The following is a 20,429-nucleotide window of genomic DNA, read 5'->3' on the forward strand; positions in this document are numbered from 1 at the left end:
TAATCGAACCAATCGATTAGAATAATTAGCAATGCTTGTATTAATCTGTTAATTATGCTGATCAAACCTATTGATCATCGCGATTAATGGTAACAAACTAAAACCAGGGTTGTACGCCCAAACTTCAAAACACTTTCCAAACATCTTTCAAACTTCAATTTCAAAATACGGATTTTTATCCTCATTCGATACAACTTCAAATACATTCAAATCAAATTCTAAGGCGTACAACCCTGTGCCCGAACTACGTTGACTCTGATTCTCCCTAAGGAGATACGTAGGCACTTGGCAACAAGGCGAGTCCCCTTCCCTAAAATCTCAATTTTTCCCCTATTCAAATCCTTAGCTATAAACCTTGCCATAAACCTTTATCTTTGAATGTTAGCCTTTAGGAAAGGGTTGAGGGTGCCTAACACCTTCCCTCGACCTGAATATAGTATCTTACCCTGATCTCTATACTGCGTAGGGTTTCCTATTCGCCCTTCAGAATAGGTGGCGACTCTCTAAATCTAAAATTTTAGGCAGGTTGCTACAGTGTGTGGGGACCACTTAACAAAATTAGGGAAAAAATTTTAAAAAAAAGCAAAGACACTAATGCGCCACCTGGGGTGGCGCCATCCTGCTAAAAAATACACTAATGCGCCACCTGGGGTGGCGCCTACATGCAACTGTTTTTTTTTTTTCCAAAATTTAGGGTTAGGGTTTTCTTTGTTATTTTTTTGAATTTTAGGGTTTATGGTTTTCTTGTTGCTGTTTCACTAAAAATAATTAGTGCTCAGTATTCGCATGTGATTGTACAGTATGCACTGCTCAGTATGGTTGTGTCTGGTCAAGTCGACTGTGCAGTAGTTCACCAGTGTCATGCATACCTCAAATCAACTCAGTACGTTTGTGACGATACAGGCATTCATTTTCCATCAACTTTATTCGCATGTGATTGTACAGTATGCACTGCTCAGTATGGTTATGTCTGGTCAAGTCGATTGTGCAGCAGTTCACCAGTGTCATGCATACCTCAAATCAACTCAGTACGTTTGTAACGATACAGGCCTTCATTTTCCATCAACTTTATTCGGATGTGATTGTACAGTATGCACTGCTTAGTATGGTTGTGTCTGGTCAAGTCGACTGTGCAGCAGTTCACCAGTGTCATGCATACCTCAAATCAACTCAGTACGTTTGTGACGATAAAAGCATACCTCTAATGTGAAAAATAACACAACCCATTACACATCTCATTACACATCTGAAATAACACTCTCTACCCACTCAACAATGGCCCCTCCACAATACATTATCAACGCTCATGTTTTTGGCGGGACATATGACAACAAAGAAGTTGGTTTTCTGTTTAGAAACACTGAGGTTAAACGATTTTGTTTAAGCAGAAAAGCAAATTTCAATTACTTCAAAGAGAGATTAGAGACGAAGCTTGCAATGGGTGGTGTATCCCAAATTTTTTACCAATATCGATTTCTTCGTGGGGACAACCCGGTCAAGTTTATCCAAGTTGAGATCAAAGATGATGAAGACATGCAGAATATGTTCGCCAATCATGAGTATTCTGGTTACGACTGCATAGAACTATATGTTACTCTACCAGAAGTTCAACCCACACAAATGGTTGAGTCACAAGTCATTGATGCACTTGAAGACGGGCAAGCAGAGGTCGACGTTGTAGATGAAGAAGAAGAAGCACCGGAAATAGAAGTTGATAACTTGGTCAACGAGGAAAGTGAAGATGAACCGGAAGTTGTTGTACCACCAGATCAAGTGCATATGCCTCCAGCGCACATGAGGAACTTGAATTTTGATGGGGATGACGAACCATCGACTGATATTTTCTATGATCCATACACTCAAACAGATCAACGGTTAAAAGTAGGAGACAGATTTCGTTCTAAGAAGGCATGTATCATGGCCATAAAAAGATTTCATATGGCAAACAATGTTGATTTTAGAGTTGATCGCGCCAATGTTGAGAGGTACAAAATTTATTGTAGAAACACTGATTGTGGATTCAGGTTGCATGCATCATACAGGAAGAGAAGTGATTCATGGGTTATAGGATATATTTCCCAATATCACACGTGTGTTAACACAAATGTTTCACAAGATCATCGTAAGCTAAGTTATGACATTATTTGTCAAGAAATCTTGCCTCTAGTTGAAAAAGATCCATCGTTAAAGGTGAAAACGATAATCTCTCATATCGTTGCAACATACAATTACACTCCGTCTTATAGAAAGGCGTGGCTGGCGAAGACCAAAGCGATCGAAATTGTGTATGGAAATTGGGAGGATTCGTACAAACGACTCCCACATTTCTTATATGCGCTTCAAATTTATGCTCCTGGAACCGTTACTATTTTAGAGACCCTTCCGGCGCAATCTCCAGACAGAACGTGCCTTCAAGGAAATGTGATATTCCACAGGCTTTTCTGGGCTTTCCGCCCATGTGTTCAAGGATTTTCATATTGCAAACCAATTCTTCAAATAGATGGAACTTGGTTGTACGGAAAATATAAAGGCACCATGTTGATGGTTGTGGCTCAAGACGAAAATAGTAACATCTTTCCTGTTGCATTCGCTCTTGTGGAAGGAGAAACTGCTGGAGGTTGGGGTTTCTTTCTCAGAAATCTTCGGACACACGTTTCCCCCCAACCTGGACTTTGCTTGATTTCAGACAGACATGCTTCCATCGAGAGTGCGTACAACAATCCAGCAAACGGGTGGCAAAACCCAACATCAACGCATGTTTACTGTATTCGACACATTGCACAAAATTTCATGCGAGAGATAAAGGACAGGGCTCTTCGGAAGACTCTTGTCAATGTCGGATATGCGTTGACTCAACCGACGTTCCAATATTATCGACATGAAATTGTAGCGGCAAATCCAAATGCAGGCAGATGGGTAGACAATCTTGCTAGAGAGAAATGGACCAGATCATACGACAACGGGAAGCGATGGGGGCACATGACTACGAATCTTGTGGAGTCTATGAACGGGGTCTTTAAGGGCATCAGACACGTTCCGATTACTGCCTTGGTGGAAGCAACATACTATAGGATGGCTTCTCTTTTCGCAAGAAGAGGTGAGCGTTGGAGTGCAGTTCTAGAATCCGGACAAGTATTCAGCGAAACATGCGTCAAATTCATGAAAGAGCAATCTGCCAAAGCCAACAGTCACATTGTGACATCTTTCGATCGATTCAACCGGACCTTCAGTGTTAAAGAAACGATTGACCATAATGAGGGCCTTCCGAGACAACAATACAGGGTTCTTATAGAGGAAGGGTGGTGCGATTGCGGAAAGTTTCAAGCCTTTCGCATGCCATGCTCTCATGTAATTGCAGCATGTTCGTATGCGCATCAAGATCCGTTAGCACTTTTATCTCCCGTTGACAAGGCGGATACCTTGCTCGGAGTGTACAACAACGCATTTCAAGTGATGGCAAAGGAGGATTATTGGCCTGCGTATGAAGGGGACGTGGTTTGGCATAATGACAACATGCGGAGAAAGAAAAGAGGTCGCCCGAACAGCACCCGGATCACAACCGAGATGGATCATGAGAAAATGATACGAAAGTGTAGCATATATCGTGAAGTCGGGCACAATAGAAATACTTGTCCTAACCGTGGATCAAATTCCACCAACAATTAGTTGTATGTCATTTGTATTTTGTATCTGTATTTTTATTGATAATGTATTTGTATTTGTATTTGTATTTCTATCGGTTATGTATTTGTATTATCCTTTATTAAATCAACTAGTTATGTCTTTGTCTCATAGTGAAATTGTCTTCATGGCCCATACTGCCACTCTTTATTTTGGACAGTCAAATACGCATGCTTTCGTCTAGTCCCATCAAGTCAGTCATTGATCAGTGTGTCTGCATTTATCATACAGGTTAGGCGTGCTTGTAAACAGTACGCAACATCATTACTTTTCTACCCGCTACTATTATAAATTAGGGTTCCCAGGGTTGAGTTTACACAAATAAACACAAACACCAAACACCAACACACAGACACATCAATGTCTCGCATTCGGCCAGATGGATGTCACCGGACAACAGAGCCGCCGCCCCGGAGATCAACATGGCGTATCGAACCTGAACCGGAGTATCGCAGAAGGAACGGACATGTCATATTCTCACCCGTGAAACCTCCCATGCCGGTTATGTTTTGGAATATCTCTTCCGTCGAGCAACTCAAGAGGACTCTCATGACTTTTTTAGAGGGGGAGTACGAATCCGGCGAACAGATAAGAAGCATCAAGAGGCTTAAAACAAGGGTCGATGCTGTGACTGGAGCAACGATAAGTTTCTGGGATAACGTGGAATACGACATTGATTACATTCAAATGATGCATGGACCCAATGACATTGTTTTAACCGTAGTGATTTCTTAGATGTTTTAGTTTATCTTTTTCTGTTGGTTATTTTCTATGTACCTTTTAATTAATGAATGAACTATTGTTTTCCATGAACGCTCGAGTTAGCTGATTCACTGATCTTATCTGCTGTAATTTAATATATATATATATATTTTTTAAATATGTTAAAATAAAAACAATTTTATAAATAAAAAACAATTAAAAAAATATGTAAAAAAACAAATAAAAAAAAAACAAAAAAAAATTAAAAAAAAAAAGGCCAACACTATGGCGCCACCCTAGGTGGCTTGTATGAAGAAAATACATGTTGGCGCCACCCCAGGTGGCGCATAGGTTAAGGAGAAATGCTCATTGGCGCCACCAGAGGTGGCTCCTATGTGGAGACCACTCTGAAACCTGGTCATACAGGTAATTTTGCCGAAAACATGGTTTTTTGTGTAAATTATTTATTAAACATGGTTATTTGGATTTTTTTTTCACAAATTTGAATCAAATGCGATTTTTTGTGATTCCGATTTAATTTGATTTGATTTGCGATTTTTTATTGGACTGGTTTGGTTTTGAACATCCCTAGGTATACTAGCTAACGTGTTTTGGTGAGGAGGTGAAAGAAAAGAAACAAAATAGCTCTATTTTTGGTATTAAATTTTTTTTTTAATGAAATAAAAGATTTTTCCAAAAAAAAAAAATCAATATATTTTTATTTCTAGAGTGAAAGGAGAGTGAGAATTAAACCACAAAATAAAGTGTTGTTATCCGAAACTGAGAGTGAGAAAGGAGAGAAAAATGGCGAACATAGCATCAGCTTCTGTTCAACTCTCAAACCCATTTCCGCTATCTTCTTCTTCTTACAAACCTCTTATCCGCAGGAACTTCCTTCTCTTCACCACACGAGCCAACGAACCTCAAACACCACCCTCTAATTCAGACCCATCCAAACCCGACTCCAAGATTACCGCCACCGGAGAAGACTTCGATGACCGCATTAACCGCCTCCGTAACCGGAGGGGCGCTGGTAAGAAGGCGGAAGTCCGTAAGAGCCGGAAGGCGAATAAAGCTACTTCAGGAGCAGCGCCGGGTTCCGGCGTGTATCTACCGCCGGTGCCACTGAAAGAACCGGTTTCCGGTGGGTTGAAGGTGGAGTTAGGGTTTAGTAAATTCAGCGAGAGATTGAACGGTCGTGTTGCGATACTTGGATTGACGGCACTGTTGCTGGTTGAATTGGCAACAGGGAAAAGTGTTATCAATTACCATTCGCCTGGGACTGTGCTTATTCAGTTTTACTTTATGGCTGCTCTTACTGCTATCTATGTCAAATTTCAGAAGGAGAAAATCAGTATTTGGCCTGATTCTTCATCATCAAGCTAATGTTTATCTCTTTATTTTCAAATCTACAGCAATTCTACTTGTTATATATTATTATTATTGTTGTGCGTCAATTTGTACAATGATAAAAAATACTACTGCTTTTGGCAATTGTTTTGCTTCATTTGTTAATTGAAACAATGTATTTTTTCTGGTAATAATGGGATTTTAAACTTAAATTTTCTTTCAGTATGTAAGTCACTCTTCTGAATTGAGCTAAGATACGAAGAAATAGAGATTTTAATGTGCTTTTATTACTTATATTCTGAATTAAATTACATCTACAGTTCTGTTCTTTCCCAGAAAAGAATAGTTACCACTCCAAAACAAATGAATATCAAAGGCCATTACATCATGTATTATTTTTTCCTTTCATATTGTATACTTCTACTACACTGATCCCAGGTTTTAGACTTGATTCTGGGACTCATTAGACAACCTATTTCTATTCTGAATGGAATATAACCGGTCTACAAATACAACAAGGGTCGCAACATTTTTCGCTATAAAGGTGCCTTGGCTAAAAAATCATTAACATCAAGGTAGGCATCCCCGTGGGCAACAGCATCCTCTGGCTCTGGCACAAACAAACTAGTGGATGAGACCTACAAAAATAAACATTTGTTAGTAGATGATCTATTAAAATATGGGTTGTTGCGTGTCGGAATTCTAAATTAATACAGGTAAAGCATGATCATAGAGCAAGTTTAGGCCAACTCTTCAAATGGTATGAGATGAGTATTGATTCAATCAAGTGCAAAAACTCAGCTTTAGACTAAGGGCCCGTTTGTTTTGGCTTTTTTTAAAAATGATTTTTATAGTGTTACATAATTTTGTGAAAAAAAAATTTACAAAGAAACTTTTTATAAAAGCTTCGAATGAAAATTTTGTTTGAATAGTTATTCTTAAAATGTGATTTTAGGTATTTCATCTATTTATGGGGAAAAAATTTGGATATCAAAATTTCAAAAAATTACTTAATTTTGAAGCTATTTCAAATAGATTTTCATAAAAATCATTTTTGAAATATAACTTTTTGAAAAAATAGCGATTTTGACTAAGTTTTGGTTTTTATAATGTATGTTTATGTTATAGGATGTCAAAATTAGCGTTTCATTTTAGAAAAAACGAATATAAAAAAACTTGTAATATTTTGAAAAACAGTTTTGGAAAATCTATTTTAAAAAATACAAAGAAAAAAATCTATTTTTTTAAAGCTGAAACAAACTGGCCCTAAAACCTACAGCTAACCCAAAGAGTAGAATCAAACATACTTTTGTATCAAGCATCATGTCTCCGTTGTTATCAGCTATTATACTGGCACCATGCGCTTTCAACCATTCTAAACAGTCTTCCAAAGCGGCAGCCTCTTTCTCATTGTTTGCTTCATTTGAGGGAACGGCAGTTGAGAATCCAAGAATCTGAGAGACGTAAGAAACGGGTAAGGTTGGCCGATATGATCGGCACATGCAGGTCACGGCTTTATACCGCATCTTTTCAACATATAGATCTGTAGAAATTAGAGACAATAATTCCGTTAGTCACCCGCTTACAATATTAGAATATATATGTTACCAACCAGATGCACGTGCAGAAAAGTAATTGTCCAAACTCACCCATAAGGCATGTGTTTAGGTTAGGAGCTGCTTTGTACAATCTAAAGAATGCAACATAATTTCCCGAAGTTACAGCTGCACGAACTGCCAGGGCATGTTTTACAGCTTCATCCTTCTTTGAATCTACAGATAACCTACCATAGACAACACAATAACGCATAAAAATTAATGAGACAATTAATACAACTAGAGGCAAAATATCAATATGTAAATATAGAAAGACTTAGTTATGTCCATCCAATTCTCTGGTTAGATGTCAACATGGAATCACTAATTTCCACCCAAACAGTCATAAATTTTACCCTTATAGCCTTATGAGCCCCTCGTATATCTACCAAACTAACCTTACCTAGACATAATTGCAATAAATGTTCAAACCACCACTTTTCTACCAATAAGAATTTCAAGGTAAACTAACTGACAGAACATTTATTTTTAAGTGTGACCAAAGACTTCAATAAATCAGGTACCCACCATTAACGTTTCACCAAGGCTGATAATGTTAAACATCACTTTTTTCTCAACTATAAAATAAAAAATAAAAAGCCCAAGAAGCTACAAAATGGAAGAAAGCAAATGGGAGAGAACATGGGAGCAACAAACACCACAGCTATGGGTGTTATTTCTGAGGCAAAAGAATTAATACCATATTAATATATTCAAAATTATTAACGTATGTTTATGGGACCTAACTCCCCAAGTGTGAATAAGAATTAGTTTGTTCCTAGAATAAGGCAAACTTTAAAACCCAGTCAACATTGCGGAATGCATAATAGCACAGAATTCTGATGCATAATAAAATTTCTGCCAAGATTTTTGAAAGCAGAAGAATTATATAAGCATTTAAACATGGGGATCACCTTGCCATTGATGACAGGAGCTCTCTGTAATTATTTGAATGCATAATAACACAAAGCAAGTTGTAAGCAGCAAATTCCATATACGACCCCTCAATTCCTTCAGCATAAAGAGCCTTTAGCTGGGACTGACACTGAAAACACACAGATGGAGTCAATATCTTAACATCAATAGTACTAAGTTAAATAACATCCATAACATCTATATAATAGGCCAATGACATTTCCAAAACAAAATGTACCTAGATTTCTTCAATGATTTGATGTCTATATGATAATAACTTATCCTCACTTTTTCTCTGCCTGCATGTATCCTCACTTTTAATATTTAATTTATTATCTAATTTGCTTGAGAGGAGGAAAATAGGCATGGAGAATTGTTTGCTCTCTCTCTATCACTCTAATTAATTGTTTACCTATTTTTACAAATTTTAAACGTAATTAATTAATATTTGTCTATATATATTTTTTATGCATTAATGTATGTATAAATACAGTATTTCAAGTAGGATTAGTAGGATCTTAATCTTATGATTCGTGTTATGATCCTCGAGTTACAAACTTAACAATGCCTAATTCAAGGTAGAATCTCGAGTTTAACAGCATTTCTCTGGATGCAAATCACATACGCATCATTATGTAGCTCATTGTTCAATAACCTTCATAATATAGAAAGACTCCATTATAGACCCTAATCTCAGAAGACTTCCTATACTCTAGAAAGACTTCATTATATAGAAAGACTTCAATATATAAATCATAATATGCATGAATGATTTTGAATGAAATATATAAATCCCTATTCTCAGAAAGAAAAAAATATGATAGCTACATGACCGGTAAAAAAATAGTCAACACATGAAATGAGTTAATATAGTGTAGTCTCTTTAACATAAAAAACTAACCTGATTATATTCAGGCAGGTCCCCAACTTCCAGCGCCAATCGGGCGTGAGTTTCATACACCTGAAACATCATTTCAAGTGTTAACGAGTTCAGGAGTAGTGGAAAACACAACATGCACTTAATATACAACCACCACCACCACCAAAGCCTTTCCCCTATATGTGAGGCTGATTACAGGAATCAGGAGATGCATTATGTTTTGTCAAAAACCAACTTTTATATGGATAGGGAAATTTAAAGATATGTACAGAAATCATTACTGAGAAATATTATGAACAAGAAGAATTGGCAAAAGAATGTGACCAGAACGCACAAGACTTAGTAGTACCTTGACTGTTAGTTGATTGTGTATTCTTTGCACAGTTAGGTCTTGGCGAATAGACTTTAACTGGTCACATTTATAAAGGTAATTCCTTTGGGAATTTTGAACCATTAATAGTGCTTTTTCAAGAATCTCTTCAGGTCTTACCTGTAAGTTCACAACATTGTATAGATATTATTAGTAAAGGAGGGAGAAATAAGAAAGACAGAAATAATGGCATGCCATATAAATTCCTAAAAGGAGATATTACAGTGGCGGGATCTGGTGCAGATGTTAGGCGCAGGTATTTCTTTTCAATTTCCTGGCAAGTACCCTTTACAGTAAGAGCATCCCAGTCAATATCCTCAACAGCCTTGCTGACACCATCATCAAAGCTTTTGCTAAGCACCAGAGCACTAGCCCTTCTATTGTACAAGTTTCCAGCTCTAGCATTTTTTTTCCTCGACTGGTTATTTTCTGTTCGTTGTGCTTGCCCTAAGTCAAATCGCTTAGAACGAATCTCACGTCTTTTCAATTCCTCGGGTGTACCATTAACAGCAGAATAATTTGCTGCCAAACTTTGTTCCTTGTCACTATCACTAGATGCATTACCATTTTCATGAGCAATAGAAACATCGGCAAGACGCTGCTTCTTAAATGGCCTTTGGGGAGCCTTACTTGATATTCTCTGCAATAATGGAGAAAATTTTGTATTCCTCCAACTGTCTTCCTTGCTCTCTTTGTTTTCAACTACCACCTGTGTGCCATTCATTTAGGAGTATTAAAGAAAATCATCTATGTAACTGAATGACAAATACTAATCATTGTCAACATAATTGTACTTGACAAGAACCTTAAGGGGGATAATACTTAGTCCGCTCTATTCTTGAGTATAAGCAAAAAGTATCCATATTCAGGTGGTCACAAATAAATGCAAATTTAACTACTTTCACTATATTTAATGATGACACTCCTCAAAATACCCTAAATCAATATAAGTTTTATTTTTAATGACTCTTATTCTCATGGAACAAATTTCTATAAATGAAACTTATGAGAATGTGCATACTCTTTGTACAAGATCAGGAAGATTAATTATACTGGTATATATTAAGTGAGATTAGGTACTTTTAATCCTGATTGAGATTAGAGAGAATACTTTCAGATGAAAAAACCTATCTAAACAGGACATGGAAGAGAGACACAAAAATAAATCCATAGGACAGACATGCAAAAATAAATCTATGAGGTTCTTGCAAGGAAGACAACCAAACGCAGGACCTAACAAAGAAGAAATGTTATGCTATCTGTCAATAATGTCATGTCTTAAAGAATATTAAAAAAAAAAAAACTAAACTAGCATGTTAGATTAAATATAATAGAAAGAAAATTGAAAAGCTCTTGCACAAACAAACTAGTTTCTATATTATAAAAAAAAGGCGCATCAATAAATTTTTCAGTTGGTATTAGCTCACTCGCAAAAGCCGCCATAAAAATTGTAAAATACACAAAGACAAGTTGAAGAACAAAATCAAACCATAGCACATGAGTCTCCTATTTGTCAAAAAGACGAGAAAAAAAAAATAGATGTATTTAACGTTCCAAGTAAAGCAAAGATCATATTAACAGTAGGACCATGCTGCAGTCTCGATCCTACTCTTATCACACTTGCATTCATACGACACAATGTGAAGACAAAATGGGAAGACAAATGCATCATCCAGATCACAATAATATATATCCTTGATCATAAGCATGCACCTCAAATATAGACTAAAAGTAAAACAACATGAAATGAAATAAAACTGGCAATCCAAATAGTGGATATAATACTTGCATTTAGACACCACCGTGTAATGCATATTGTTTAACCAAAATGGGAAGACAAAATGCACCATCCAGATCACAATAGTAAACATCCTTGATTATAAGCATGCACCTCATATAGACTTAAAATGAAACAGCATGAAATGAAATAAAACTAACAATCCAAATAGTGGGGAAAAAATAAAGTGAACTTGTTAACTGCTGTTGTACTTCACACAATATTCATAAATAGAAGGTTAAAAGGATATCTAGCTTGAACATTAAAAAAACATAACTTAATATATCTATAAATACCTTCCTATCCTTTTCATTAGGTACCCAACTACTGTATTTTACAGTATCATTACTTATTGGCGCTGGATGGTTGACCGGCTTCTCCTCTGGTAATGGCTCCCATCTACTTTTAGACCGTCTAGGACTTTTTTTAGATTTTTGCAATACAAAACCATGGGTGGAAGACAGTGAATTACTGCATGAAATGATAAACATTATAAGAACGTTACAATAATTAAATCACTTAAAAAAAAAATATGCATTGATTGGCAAGATAATTAAATATAAAAATATTCATGGTACAATATTAAATGAAATGGATGATACACAGAATTGTTAAATCACTAAATCGCACAACTTGGCAATTAAGCTTGCCCTTAGTGGTATACGCAGAATTGTATTTTGGTGGAATTGGGTGGAATCCACCCTTTTAATTATGGAATTGTGTGATCTGCGACCTTCGAAACGTTTCTGCAATTCTAGTTGCAGTAGTGCAGTGACAGAAGGCAGCGCACTAGGATTAGGGAAAAGACAGTCTGTTTTCTATACGTGGGTCAGAACTCAGAATAAGGCCAGATTATAAAATAGAGTTTTTTAAAGCTTAAGAAGAGGTGCTCATTAACTGTGCAGTAACTGATGCCTCGAAAAAACACAGTAGTAAGTGCAATTGCAACCAATAAGATTGGAAGAGCCCCTGACATCTCCACATCGCCTCTCTCACTGGCATCATTTATTTCCTTCCTTGCAACCATTTCTTTCCTTCCCTGCAACCATTTCTGTTTATTTATTCTACGACAGTTTCATCTTCTTCCCTCGTGTCCTTCTATTTCATTTCCAAATTGCTTCAAAATCTCATGCTACTTTCTTATGCAGCTATATTTAAAGGGTGTTTTAAGGTTTTACTCATCTAGTTAGCTATGCTTATGAATTTAAATTTACAAGTATTTCAAGTATGGTTTAAGGTTTTCTTTTCCTTGTTTATACTATTTTATTCCCTCCGTAACAAATTATAAGCAAATTTTGCTTTTTAGATTCATTAAATAATTGATGTATCCGATCTATATATAGACCAAATACATCAATTATTCAATGAATCTAAAAAGCAAAATTTGCTTATAATTACGGAGGGAGTATATGCATGTGAGTTTTGTAAATTTTGTATGATCCTACAATTAGTATTACAATTGCACGATTTACGACTTTACTTATATGCAAATGAGTTTTGTAGATTACGTACAATCTTATAATTAGTATTACAATCGCACGATTTACGACTTTACTTCCCATTCCGATTCCGATTATGCGTAAAATCTCTATTTTAACTACCTAAAAACTTCAGTACATATTCAAGGATGCAGAATATTCAAAAATGTTTAGTATGACAGGTGGACTGCATCAGCAAATATTCATCAAAAACAAATTTTCAGTTAGTATGTGCAATTGCATGCTCGCGGGGAACTCCCAATCCAATTTGGTGACAAGGTTGAACTTCAATGTGGAACTGGTAGGCGGAAAAAAAATATATGAGGCAAAGCAATAGAGTAGTTACAGTATTAGTTAGGTGGGTCCAGGTAGTGATTAAATTATCAGGTGATTAGAGAAGCAGGGATTTAGCTTAAATGGTAGGAGGTAATACAGCTGTACAAAAAGTTCATTCCAAATTAACAGCACAGAGAATTAGAGCAGTAGCTTAGTTGTAAAAGGAGAAACCAATGGATTAAAAGTTATCCTTTTAAAAAAATATACATTCACATCAGTTAAATGAACGATGCAGATACTCTGCAATTTTATGTTAACTATAAGTGCTTGGCAACTAAAGATTTTAACTTCTTTGGGGGGAATAATAACAGTTTCTCTGTAATAGAAACACAGGTGAGCCCCAGCACTGCAGACATTCTGAATTGAATCAAAGTTATCTTCACATTGGATAACATCTAAAATCATATGGCTGCTTACATGCGTAAATTTAATCCAGTTAAAAGAAATGAAGAAAAACACAGCATTTATCAAATCTTGAAGATCAGTAAAATTTAGAAGCACCTGAAGTTCACAAATTAATAAGAATAATATGCCAACTCGAAGAAAGTAAACAAGAAACAGCTTACTCTGTATTGACTGCATCTGCATCTGGCATTGGGAAAAGTGGTTCCATATCCCAATTTCGTGTGCATAGGGTACAATCAGCTGTAGCCCTAGTGATCATCTGAAAAGGAAGTCAAGGAATATGATAAGATTATGGAAAAAAACTGGTAAATGAAATCCTGGAAACAAAACTACTATTGTTGACGCGAATGAAAGGAAACAAGAAGCACAACTACAGTGCGAAAAATTAAATGCCTGTTATCCACAACAGAGAAATCCCTGTAAACTAATATGCTAAAATAGGTATAACCTATCCTGGCTAGCTGATAATCGGAGAGCAAATAAAAATGTATTCTAATATCTGTTTATAGTTTTCAGGGAGTGTATCACAAAAAATTAATGTTTCTGTTTGCTGATTAGAAACTAGAATGAATTTCAGTTATGTTATATCACGCACTGTCAAAACACTAGTGCAGATGATTAATGGAGCACTGAGAACATTCAAACTGGGATCTGGTGAGCAATCTGACTTTTCAGCAATTTGCATGAAAAACGGAATTATGGTACCAACCAAAGTATAGTTGCATGAGTACTAGTTTCATAGAAGCAAAATGGAAGTCGCAACAAAGACTCCTTTAACAACTCCATGCTATGTTTCAACATTCCATTTTCTATTACAACTTATACCCAATTTATTGTCGTTTTCTTTGATAGCTATCTTTTTCATTAAAGATCACACACATAAAGGGAAAGGAAAATTAGACAGATGAGGATGAAATTCAATTCAAGAGCTTGGTAAACATTTCTCCTCGTGTCATTTCAGTACATTTGGATGCAGTACTTTGAAGAGAAAATTTATTTCGTTCAAGTTAGGGTAAGGAAATATAGGGCTTTTATATTTTATGGTGGCAATATGTCTCTTTTTTAAATCTTCCATTTGTTAATTATGAACAGTGAACAATGTGTGTATGTATGTGTGTCTATTTCTATTTACTTATATATCATCTATCACTTGCCACCAATGATGCACGGATACTTCAAAAACTCAGCGAATCGTATCCAATAGGCCGATACGCTCCGATACGGCGCCGATACGTATCGAAGAAGTATCCGAATTTATTTATTTAAAAAATTAAATAAAAAATTCCGATACGGCGGCGATACGCCCCCGATACTCCACGGATACATGACTCTGTAGTTTTTCATCATATTCTTCTTTTTAATGACCTTTTATTTCTCTTTTTAATAACCTTTCATTTTTAGTCATTCTCTTTAATATCCTAATTAATTCTTTGAGATAGTTATCCTTTTTCAAAATATTGGTTTGATTTTCCATAACTCCCTGTCAATACACATTTAAAACTTCATTTATTAATTATTACTCCTTGCAACATTTATTTTTCTTTTCTTTCTTTCTGCAAAGTCCCCCCTTCTTCACCAATCGTTAGTTGGTTCAGTGGTGATTGGCGCTGAACTTGGTAGGGAGAACCACGGTTCGATCCCCCGCAACTGCGATCGGGAGGGGGCTGGAACCACATGATGCCAGAACTGACCCCCGAACCGGACTATACCGGTGGTGATAAACCAAAAAAAAAAAAAAAGTCCCCCCTTCTTCTCCATCCTTTGATGGACTAACAAAATATGGAAGGTGCTCTACTTATTTACCTATGAGAATGAAGAAGAAGATTTACCTATGATCGTGAAGAAAGTGATGACATTGATATTAATTCAATATCTTAAATTTAATATTTTTCAACAATCTAGTAATGTTAAAATTTGTGTTATGAATTAGGTTTTGTTAAATTACAATTTAACTAAATATTTAATTATAATTTTTATATACGTATCTTAAACATATCGTATCATGTATTTTCCAATTAATGACGTATCGCCGTATCAAATACGTATCGTATCCGATACTCGTATCGTGTTTGTGCTTCATAGCTTGCCACCAACGCTATATGTTGTGTGTACAAATCAGTTTACTTATTCTCAATGATGCCTTCAAAGTCACTTATCAAAATACAGGCAGCTTATACAATTACAAAGTTGTAAACTTCTGCTCAGAATAACAAAAGACCAAGACCAAGATATCACGCTCTGTAATTTTTGGTAGTTCCACAAGGGCGGAAAAATAATAATAATAATAATAATAATAATAATAATAATAATAATAATAATAATAATAATAATAATAATAATAATAATAATAATAATAATAATAATAACACATAAAAAGACTTCATACTCTGTTTGATCCCAAGGTTATAAAGATACAGAAAACAATTTAGGCAGTTGCAGAAATTAGTTGTCAAGATTATCAAGAAGAACAATTCAAAAGTATTGTTTGTCATTATGCAAAACATAGAAAAGGGATAAATAAAATCTAGTAAAATCATTAAGAAAAGAATTCTAAGAAGTAAGAACTGATAACTAGCTATAAGAAATAAGAGCTTCTTTGTTCACTTTTTTCAAAATAAAAGTGAAACTCACCTCTTTCATGACAGCCTGGCATGCTGCCATTTGTTTATCATCTTTACAACGAGCCAAGGCTCTTTCAACATAGCCGCGCAGAGACTTGGGAAACATACCGGGCTGTGCGCAAGAATAATTCAATGATTATTAGAACTAAATACGTAAAACTAATGTTATCAAATCGTGACTCAAATTGTAAATCTTACTCATTTTTTTGAATTGCAGACTTAATCTTATTATTAATCGTAAGATATACAGCAATAACGTTATGTTATTTTCAAGTAAAAAAGAGTGACATATGAAAAACCATAAGCTTTATCATGTATGAACCATAAAATTATTCATAATTCAAGCCTTAGATCAAATAAAAAGAGAAGGGGACAGCTATACAAAGCTGGCAAAAACTGGCTGGCTAGTAGTGGCTACACAATGTTCAAGTCATGATTAACATAATGAATCAAGATTTATTATTGTGCTCATTATGGTTACATGTCTAAAATATATACGCACAACGATTCATATCAATTGGGTTCAATTTTTTGTTACAAATCAAGATACCTCGTTGACTAAGATGCCGATAACCTGTCATAAAACCATCATAATTTGGTTTGCAATATATGAAAAATTCATGCATGTATCAATTCAAAAAAATTACTTCTATAAATTCAAAAGTAGGTTCTTAGTGTCTACACGTTGCAACTTCACTAAAAGGTCTCTGTATACTAAAGCTCCAAAATAAGGTCTTGTACTATTTTAGCCTGAGTTAAGATCTATAAACAAAGCAAATATTTAGCAAATATATTTGCGTAACAGTTGATCTTTTTAAGGGGTTTTCCCTCACAGATTGCATAGTTTAGCTTTGTTGGTGTTCTAATTTTGTTCCTTATCCTCCAAACCCTTTATTTTTCCTTTTTGAAAAATCTGCCCACAGTTCAGTAAATTCAAATGCTAAATTGTTTGATTTGAGAAAACATTTTCCAGTTTCGTTCCTATTTTCACTAATGATAACAAAATTGTTACACCTTATTTTGACTTTCTTCGCATTTTCAAAAAAATTTACCGGTGAAATTTTCACTACTCCAATTCCTTAATTATTACCAACACTATACGGTGTCATATTCTATGCATTTTTATTTTCCATTAAAATGAAAAATAAATGAATTGGCGGGCAGGGTGAGAGTAAGTTTGCATTATAGTGAAATAAAATCAGTGAGCTTATTGTTTAATTCTACCTTAAGTATAGAATTAGCAGCGTCATTGGATGATACTTTCTCAGTTGGTTTTGTCATAGAAACAGCAATATAAGCAGGTTTCATTGCTGCGCTGGATGTGGAGCTATCTTTCTCAGTCTTAGACTGTTCAAAGGCCAAATTTGAAGCAATTCGAGGATTTGTTGGAATCTGAAACTTGCTTACTTGTTTTGTATCCAAAGAAGGAGCACTTTGTAAGGGCGCCAGATTAACCTGTTGAGGGGGAGGGAGAGGGGGAGGAGGAGGCAAGTACAAATTGGTTCCTTGAGAAGATACTGTCTTCTGTTGATCCTGAAATTTATCATAAGAAGAATTTAAATCCAAATGACTTTGATAGTTTGGTTGAATAGGATTAGTTTGGTGAATTTGAGAACTAGTTTGGTGAATTTGAGAACTAGTTTGGGCGCCATGTTTCCAGTAACCGTCATATTCACCACTATTTACTGCAGCAGGCTGACCACCAAAAGAAACAAACATGAAGTTAATAAGTTAATTAAGCTAGCAAAACTACAAAACAACTGACTAATCAAATGCAACAATCTTGTGCAACTGAAGCATGACAGAGATTAGATAACAAATATACTAAAATATGAATAAAATCGCAAAACAGAAGACCTAACGTAAAGGATTAATTTTGTAATGTGAGGGCTAAAATCATAACAAAATCAATTTGGCATGAACAAATAGCAATTTATCTGTTCTTTCAAGCCAAACTGTTACACTGTTGGTTTGTCCAAACTTTTTCAGTGATGTTCAAACCTGAAAAGAAGGCACAGCAGGAGTGCTGGACTCTTGCCCCCAATATTGTGGATATGATTGTGGAGTCTGGTTATTTGGAGTTGCATAGCCACTAGTAGCTGCAGAAACAGGACATCCCAAAGTAGATGAACTTGGGACAGACAAGTTCTCTGTCCCTGGGGCACAACTGACTTCTGTTTGGCTGTAATAGTCTGCCCATTGTGTGTATTGTTGCTGATACTGCCCCGAAGTTGTTGCAGCACCAGAACTATAAGAGCTATTGGAATCTGGGGCGTAACTTGTATATGGATGAGAGGAGTAACTTGAATAACTGCCATTGTTCCACACCGGCGCTTGATTTGCGTATCCATTGCTGTTTTGGTAACCTCCAGTAGTCTGATAATCAGCAGGATTGTAATAAGTGCTTGAATAAGTTGCGGATCCAGCATAAGACCCAGTACTCTGAAAGGAAGAAATAGGCTGATAAGGAGCACCTGTATTTTGATATGCTCCTACAGGCTGTGAATAAGCATGATTAGGTTGCGGCTGCTGATAGCTGTTATAGTAGCCTGAGTATCCCGTACTGCTGCCATAACCATATGGATTAGAAGAATTTGCATATGATGTGTATGCATTGTAATCTTGTGGTGCATTAGCTGTTCCCAAATTTGATGTATTACCAGCAACTGTTGATACACTTTGACCATCTTGAACGCTTCTTCCAGGTGGCTGCGGATGCTGATCATACTGGTATGTTGGATTAGGATAAACTCCATTCGCCGTGGAGTTCTGAACAGTCCATGATACAGCTTCAGGCCCAGATGTTGTGGGAGCATATGAAGCTGTCTGATGTTGGCTAGCATCAACAAGCCGATTCTATAAAGACAACAAAAAAGAAAAAGTGAGTTACGCATTTGAAGCATAACCAATATGCAGAGCATAAAGACAAATCAAAGTTCCAACACTGAAAGTTCCATGATCGCAATTACGACCGCATCGGCGGCATAGTTTTAAACTGTAAACTGCAACCACAATTGCGGCCGCAATGTAAAGATTGGGAGACCCCCATGATTGCAATCGCGACCACATGTCCATAACTTACTTCAATATCAAAATCGTAACTTAAATCCAACCGCAATTTAAAACCTTTGGTTGAAACACATCACACATGTGCATTAAATGACACAGACAAGATAGTAGCTTTTGGTTCCAAATATTTATAAAAAAAAAAAAAAAAACTGTCCGAAACCAGAAAATAAAAATACCGGCGCAAAAAACAATGATAACTAAATTAAATTAAATAGTACTCCATACATTTATGTCTAAAGGCTTATGATAATACAGATTCCCGAAATAAAGTCATGTATAAATATTGTATTATTTTCTAAAAAGTAACTGTTTATAGAACAAGATCAGATATTTCTCCAGATAATGTGTATGAACTACAGAAAATATCAAAATAATAAATTCAAGCTCTAAATAACATAACTCTAAAAAACATAAGGTATTAAGGATCACAAATTTTTCAATTAAATGCAAGGTTTAGATGAAGCTAAACTAATTAACAATTTCACCTAACTTTATTACATTTACAAACCTATACTGATTGATTCAAAACAAACATTGACATGGATTTACCTCGAACAGATGCGACTCCACCGGAGCTAAGGTCTCAGTATGAGTACCTTCGTTAGCCATATCTCAAAAACCCTAAATATTAATCAAAACAACAAAATCAATTAATTTAATCGACACAAATCTCACAAAAACCCTAATTAGTTGATAATGAATGTTAACAATACGAACCTTTGAAGTTCTCGGAGAAAATCAAAAGGAATTGAGAAAATTTTGGCGGCGGAATCAGAAGAAGAGAGATTGGAATCGGAAGAAGCAGAGATGAGAAAATTGAAAAGAAAAAGAAACAAATGATAAGATATTATTATATATGAATATGAAATAGTAGAAGTAATGAAGAGGAGAAAAAGGAGAGATGGAAAAAGTGAGGACTTTTGCAGTAAAATGGTTTGAAGGGGTTATTGGCGAAAACGACGGAACAAAACAGAGAGAAATATAGTGTTTGGGCGAGAAGAAGGTAGGGAGGAAGAAATATAAAATTGGTTCGGGTCGGGGTATATAGGCATAGCAAAGAAGGTTAGTTTTATTTGGGTAAGCTTTTTATAAACGGATGATAAAGTTAGATTAAATATTTTGTCGGATACTCTAGTTGAAGTTTATAAATTTTAATTCAAGTTTATTAACTTAAAAATTATTGAATTTAATTATTAAAGAGATAATTTTAAATTTAATTATAATAAAAATAGTATATTTAATAATTGAAT

The 20,429-nt window shown here is 35.4% G+C and overlaps 2 protein-coding genes across 2 annotated transcripts; one reads left to right on the forward strand and one right to left on the reverse strand.

The window, feature by feature from the left end:
* Positions 1–5,117: 5,117 nt before the first annotated feature.
* LOC131648930 (uncharacterized) lies at positions 5,118–5,821 on the forward strand. The gene has a single exon (XM_058918661.1). The coding sequence runs from the start codon at positions 5,188–5,190 to the stop codon at positions 5,767–5,769; it is 582 nt and encodes a 193-aa protein (XP_058774644.1). The 5' UTR covers positions 5,118–5,187; the 3' UTR covers positions 5,770–5,821.
* Positions 5,822–5,988: 167 nt separating this feature from the next.
* On the reverse strand, positions 5,989–20,213 carry LOC131648929 (SAC3 family protein A-like). The gene is made up of 14 exons (XM_058918660.1): positions 19,897–20,213; positions 19,729–19,800; positions 18,112–18,966; positions 17,335–17,805; positions 16,121–16,222; positions 13,651–13,748; positions 11,567–11,741; positions 9,717–10,202; positions 9,473–9,613; positions 9,145–9,204; positions 8,243–8,373; positions 7,383–7,516; positions 7,041–7,276; positions 5,989–6,371 (listed from the first exon to the last, which is right to left on the reverse strand). Exons 2-14 carry the CDS (start codon positions 19,786–19,788, stop codon positions 6,270–6,272), a joined length of 3,051 nt encoding a protein of 1,016 aa, XP_058774643.1. The 5' UTR covers positions 19,789–19,800; positions 19,897–20,213; the 3' UTR covers positions 5,989–6,269.
* Positions 20,214–20,429: the final 216 nt, after the last annotated feature.

Source organism: Vicia villosa, linkage group LG2, assembly GCF_029867415.1.
Source record: "Vicia villosa cultivar HV-30 ecotype Madison, WI linkage group LG2, Vvil1.0, whole genome shotgun sequence".
Classification (NCBI taxonomy): domain Eukaryota; kingdom Viridiplantae; phylum Streptophyta; class Magnoliopsida; order Fabales; family Fabaceae; genus Vicia; species Vicia villosa.

What these genes read in the sequence shown, in the direction of transcription:
- LOC131648930 (XM_058918661.1), top strand. Translation starts at nt 5,188, where the DNA reads ATGGCGAACATAGCATCAGCTTCTGTTCAACTCTCAAACCCATTTCCG.
- LOC131648929 (XM_058918660.1), bottom strand. Translation starts at nt 19,788, where the DNA reads ATGGCTAACGAAGGTACTCATACTGAGACCTTAGCTCCGGTGGAGTCG. An exon ending in ACAATCAACTAACAGTCAAG is followed by an intron (nt 9,205 to 9,472) that starts GTACTACTAAGT and finishes ATGATGTTTCAG; the next exon opens with GTGTATGAAACTCACGCCCG. An exon ending in CTCCTGTCATCAATGGCAAG is followed by an intron (nt 7,517 to 8,242) that starts GTGATCCCCATG and finishes TGTCTATGGTAG; the next exon opens with GTTATCTGTAGATTCAAAGA.